Source organism: Lactuca saligna, chromosome 4, assembly GCF_052625555.1.
Source record: "Lactuca saligna cultivar CGN05327 chromosome 4, ASM5262555v1, whole genome shotgun sequence".
NCBI lineage: Eukaryota > Viridiplantae > Streptophyta > Magnoliopsida > Asterales > Asteraceae > Lactuca > Lactuca saligna.
The window spans coordinates 141,133,225-141,139,492 of record NC_136420.1 but is presented as its reverse complement, the minus strand read 5'-3'; the positions used below and the strand labels follow the sequence as shown (position 1 = coordinate 141,139,492).

The following is a 6,268-nucleotide window of genomic DNA, read 5'->3' as shown; positions in this document are numbered from 1 at the left end:
AAAAAAGATAGAGGTTTGGGGTGGAAGTGTGGAATCTGTGAAAATAGGTATGAAGACTAGAACTGTTGTGGGTGTTTGAGATGATACAATTGGGAAACGAGCAATGGTTATGGAGACATATGTAGTTGTTTTTGGAGAGGGAGGAGGAGAAGGAACAGAATCATTAATTAGTGAAGGTACCTTACACTCAGTGCAAACTGGTTCTTTTTCCTCTGTGTGAACGCATTCTCCTTCCATATTGCGAACAGGGGGATCCTTCTCAAAGCGAATCTCCGACTCAGTCTCAGAATTTGAGTTTTCACCTTCACTCTGAGAAGGAGATGGAGTGGGAGAATTTCGCCTTCTTGCATGTTGTTTCCTTCGCTTAGGTGCACTAGTAGAAGTCGAAGGAGATTTTCTCTTCTTAGATGGAGATTTCAGAATTGCAGAAGGTCCTTATTTCGTAGAATCTTTATTTGCATGTCTCTTAGACCCTTTCCCTCCTTTCTTTGGTTTATCAACCTTCGCCAAAATGGCTTCGAATTCATCAGTGAGAGGATGAGGTCTTGAAGGAGTAAGAGTACAATGTCCTTTGAGAATTTTGCTGGAAGGAGGAACAACACAAAACATTGCCTCCGGAATAGAACCGATAAAATCAAACTTGGACCTATCTGCCAGGCTAGTCCCTGTTGTATGAAATGTCGCAATAGAAGCCAATAGTGCATCAGTCATCACTGTGATCTTGAGCTAGTTAATAGCCCTGTTAACAACCACGGTCCAAAATCTCACGTAGGAGATTTCACTGTGACGAGTTATAGAGTGAGTAGTCTGGATTAATTGAGCCCACAGTATAGAATTGTAGTCGTTGCTTTCACCAGTGTAGAGGACATACATCAACCCCATGAAGAGTTTGCTTGCACAGTCGCTACCTATGACTCTTTTAGAAAATGATTTGAATAGAATCATGAAAAGAGCATTCCAAATCGGTGGAATATTGGGTTTCTTGAACTTGGATACAACATTGAGTGTCTCCTTGTATCCCATTTGATAGAACATTTCCAAGAGAGCTGCGTTGGAGATAGTTTCTTGATTTATCAGATTTTCAGATTGTGGAAGCCCTAGCAGAGTGCAAAAACGATTCTTGGAAATAAGTGTTGTGTGATTATGGACGTCGCAATAAATCATTTGCTCGTCCTTTACATAGTTGGCAGTGGTATATGCTTTGGAGAGAATCGAGAGAGGAACATTCTAAACTTGAGTCAGTGCAATAGTGAGAGGAGAGTACTTCAGACACTCGATCATAGGTAGAAGAAAAGCATCATACTTTAATGGATTTAAATCGATGATTAGGTTATGATGTTGCTTCACTGAAAGAGTGTGGAATGAACTGTTTGATCTTGCACAGACTGATTTTCAGATGATGCCGCCATTGAATGAAGCCTTTGAAGCCTTTGAAGAAGATGATTAGGTTCTGATGTTGCTTCACTGAAAGAGTGTGGAATGAACTGTTTGATCTTGCACAGGCTGATTTTCAAAGGATGCCGCCATTGAATGAAGCCTTTGAAGAAGATGAACAGTAGAAAGCCTTTGAATAGCCAAAATCTTTGAGAGAATTTTGAAAGTGGTAAGTAAACAATAATCCGTCAAAATCCTTTTACACTATTTGATTTGGCGAGTGAAATCTGGAGAGAGAATTTCGAGAACTAGACCGTCACCTGAAAAGGTGCAATTTGATAGTTATGATAAGTCAGAGGCATGTGTCAGGCGGTGTAAGAATAGTAGGCGGTTCAACGTTTCACGCACCTTTTTAAAATTTGATCCTTTTAGGATTGTCGCGTCAGCTTATCTTATTTCGCAGTAAGAAAATTACGTTGAGTGCATACTACTGCAAACCTAAAATTTAAACAGAACCATGAACAAGACTTTTGAAAATCCCAAGGATCTTCATGCGAGAGTGTTAAAGAAAAAGAAATAAAATAAGTTTTATCTGTGCGATGTTGTGATGTCATATAAATAACATAAAACTGTTGATCCTAGGCAAAGATCTCTTCCTTCACAGTTAAGAGAGACCGAGAAGTGTCTGTTCGGTTTCTTGTTGAATACGATCAGCTGTTTGATGAGAAACACTGAAAAAACATCTTTTAGATAAGGCTGGTATCAGATGTCTATCCATTAAACAAACTACGAACTCAACATAAGAACAAAGGTTGGAAAAGGTACTCGTGTGACCAGTTCAGTTAGTTGAACGAGTAGGTTAGGAATGTATTATAATTGACTTGGAATAATATTGAAATCTAGAAAAAATAAATTGGATCTTTTGGGAAGAAACGTCTTGGTGGTAGACAATTTCATAAAGATCATGGAAAAGTAAAATGATATTTAACAAGTAATAGCTTGAACATTTAAGCGTTCACCGTCAATACATTTAAGGTGTTGGATTTTCGGTCTCACTCAGTACGTGGTGAACGTATCTAAGATCATTAACACAGATGTTGTGTAACCATAAACCTCAGTGGTAATTGCTGAGACTATCAAGGGTTATGATTGTGGAATGAAATGAGATGAAGAAAATAGATAAGGTCGTTAAGGAACCGAAAGTACCTCTGCTATATACGAATGACAGAGCAGAAAACTCTTAACTCAATATGAGAAGCATAAGGTAGCTCATGACTTGAGTGAATTTAGCAGCCTAATTGGGAAGAAATTATTAGTGTCGATCGAATCATTAAGGCTTCACTCAGAGTCTTGGAGGCTTTAGTCCACAAAAATAAAACAAATAAATAAATTTTGGTTTTTGAAGCTTTTCTGAAAATAACGAAAAAACAAACTGATAGTGAACAGTGGACTGCGAAAGGCAACGAATGTTCACACCGATTCGCAGTAGTAAACAATTTATGAAAACGGAGATAAGATAAGAAAATAAAATAAAGAGATAAGCAAAGATACACAAAGAATACAAAAGGATATTAGAAATACCAAACCACGAACGAACAAATACCTGCGAACTGCTGCGAACATTCACATAGATTCGTGTTGATAAAATTGATTGTTAATGAACAGTGGACTGTGAATGCCTGCGAATGTTCGCACCAATTCGCAGTGATGGTTTTATGAATGCGATAGTGGATTTAGTACAGAATCAACTTCCATCATTCCCAGCCCTTGAATAATTCTATTGAATGTTGCTTCAGGTAGTGCCTTGGTGAATATATCAGCCAGTTGATCAGCGGATCTTACGAAATGAACCTCAATGTTGCCATCTTCCACATGATCCTTGATAAAGTGATATCTCAGTGCTATGTGTTTCGTTTTTAAGCATTGCATTGGGTTGTGACATATATGAATCGCACTTTCAGAGTCACAATAGAGTGGAATTCTTTTCATATTTAATCCATAGTCGCGAAGTTCACTTTGAATCCAAATGACTTGAGATGTATACAAAGTTGCAGCAATGTATTCAGCCTCAGCTATTCACAATGAAACGCATGTTTGCTTTTTTGATTTCCAACTAACCAACTTGCCATCAAGAAATTGACACCCTTCCTGTTGTGCTTTTTTGATCTAGACCACAACTCCCTAAATCAGCATCTGAAAATGCTTGTACGAAGAATCCTGATTTCGTAGAGTACCATAAACCAAGAGATGAGGTTCGCCTCAGATATCGAAAAATATTCTTTACAACCATCATGTGAGGTTCGCATGGATTAGCTTGAAACCTTGAACAATAACAAATAGAAAACATTATGTCTGGTCGACTAGCTGTTAAATACATCAAAGACCCTATCATTTGGTGATAGAGAGTCATGTCAGCAACCGGTTTTTCCAAAGAAGGTGTTAACTTCGTGCCAAACGCCATGGGAACCTTCACTTTTGATTTCCCCATCATTCCAAACTTGGCGAGTGGAGTTTTTGTGTAAGCCTCCTGATTAATGAAAAAACCTTCTGGTCACTGTCTAATGTTTAATCTAAGGAAAAAGTTAATTGGACCCATTGAGCTCATCTCAAATTTAGTTTCCATCAACTTTCGAAACTCAACTGTTAGACTGGGGTTAGTAGATCTGAAGATGATGTCATCAACATAAATTTGTACGATCATCAAGTGGTCACCATCTTTCTTGCGAAAGAAGGTTGGGTCAACCGAACCTTGCTTGAATTTTGGACATTTTAAGAAAACGAGTAGGAGTTTCATATCAGGCTCTTGGAGCTTGCTTTAAATGGTAAACCGCTTTGTCAATAATGTAATAGTGATTGGGATATTTTTCGTTTATGAACCCAAGTAGTTGCTCTACATAAAGAGCCTATTATAATTCGCCATTTAAGAATTCACACTTCACATCCATTTGAAAAACTTCAAAGTTTTTGTGTGCTGCATATGCCAAGAAGATGTGAAGGGATTCCAATCTAGCAACAGGTGAGAAAGTCTCTTCATAGTCAATCCCTTCTTCCTGGAAATAACCTTTGACTACCAGTCTAGCTTTGTTTCGGATCATGTTCCATTCTTTATCCATCTTGTTTCTGAAAACCCACTTCAATCCAACCACAGATGCATCCTTTGGTGTAGGAATCGGTCTCCATACTTTGTTTCGCTCAAATTCATTGAGTTCATCGTGCATTTCCTGTACCCAATTAGAGTGATCGAGTGCATATTTAATAGTCTTTGGTTTAACTTTGGAGAAAAATGAATTAAACATGCAAAATTCCACTTGAAAGAATAATGCAGTTTGTTTCGCTTTTAGTTGAGAACGTGTGAGAACTATTTCTGATGGTTCACCAACGATTTGGGTTTTTGGATGATCTTTTTTCCATTTAATAAGGGGAGGGTAATTTGGATCATAGGAGGGATCCAGTTTAGCATTTATTTCTTCTTCGAATTCTAACTGTGTATCATCATCTGCATCATTTGAATTAACATTCTCCCCGTCGAATGATGAAATACTTTCTGCTTCAGGCTCAGAATTCTACCCCTCGATGGGACATTCATTGGGTATGTTGGTTGATAAATTCTCCCCTGGAAAGTAGAATAAGAAAATCCACGTGAACTTGAAGGTTTGCTTTCCATTACTTTAGCAGCTTCGTCAGTTACCCTCTTGAAAGTATCACCAACGTTGTCAGTTTCTTTCGCTTCAGAGCGAACTATAGTCTCTGGTTCTTCAGAAATCTTCACATATTCTTCAATTAAGTTATAGATGGGAATCGAGACTTGACCAGTTTGAGGAAAGATTTCATCTATTGGTTCTTTGCTCGATGTGAGTTTCTTTACGTAGTTATCATCAAACGACACATAATATCTTTCTTCGATTTTCTAGGAATGTTTATTCAGAACCTTGTATGCTTTTGAGGTAAGCGAATATCCAAGAAAGATTCCTTCATCCACTTTCACATCAAACTTGTTTCGGTTTTCTTTAGAGTTGAAGATGAAGCATCTTTAACCGAACACATGGAAAAACTTGACGTTAGGCTTACGATTGTTCAAAATTTCATAAGGTGTTATTGTGAATCATTTGTTGAGAAAAGACCGGTTCTGGGTATAGCAAGCAGTGGCAATAACATCACCCCATAATTACAAGGGCAACGAAGCAAAACTGAGCATGGTTCGAGCTGCTTCACACAACGAGCGGTTTTGCCTTTTAATGACCCCATTTTGTTGTGGAGTGTAAGGAGCGGAGAAATTGTGTGACACTCCCTTTTCAGCAAGAAATTCGTCAAATGCTTGGTTTTTGAATTCAAGCCCATTGTCACTGTGAACATTGCGAACCAGCTTTCGTAGTTGAACTTCAATTTGTTTGATAAAATCTTTGAGCTTTGGAGTAGCATATGATTTCTATCTAAGAAAGAACACCCAAGTGAAATGATAGAAATCATCAACAGTTACAAGTATATACTTGCTACCACCTACGCTTTCAATAACTAAAGGACCGCAAAGGTCAATATGAAGAAGTTCCAATGGTTCTATAGCTTTCATGTTCACAATAGTTGGATGACTTTTTCTAGTTTGTTTTCCCATCTCACAGGCAGCACAGAAGTGTTCCTTATCAAACTTGAGAAGTGGAAGTCCTCGCACATGATCTCCAAGTACTAGTTTGTTGATGTCTTTGAATTTGAGGTGCGAGAGCCTTCGGTGGCATAGCCAACTTTCGTCTGAATTTGCTTTCGTTAGTAGGCATACAAATGGCTTCCCTCATATTGTATTAAGTTTCAATGGATACACTTCGCCTTTTCTTTGAGATTTCAATAGAACTTTCTTGGTCTTCTTTTCTATGATTTCTGAACCTTCATCATCAAATGAAAC

The 6,268-nt window shown here is 38.0% G+C and overlaps 1 protein-coding gene across 1 annotated transcript; it reads right to left on the bottom strand.

The window, feature by feature from the left end:
• Positions 1–3,502: 3,502 nt before the first annotated feature.
• LOC145040211 (uncharacterized) lies at positions 3,503–5,983 on the bottom strand. The gene is made up of 6 exons (XM_078988170.1): positions 5,876–5,983; positions 5,615–5,800; positions 5,042–5,281; positions 4,698–4,937; positions 4,356–4,595; positions 3,503–3,901 (listed from the first exon to the last, which is right to left on the bottom strand). Exons 1-6 carry the CDS (start codon positions 5,981–5,983, stop codon positions 3,503–3,505), a joined length of 1,413 nt encoding a protein of 470 aa, XP_078844296.1.
• Between the last annotated feature and the right edge of the window lie 285 nt (positions 5,984–6,268).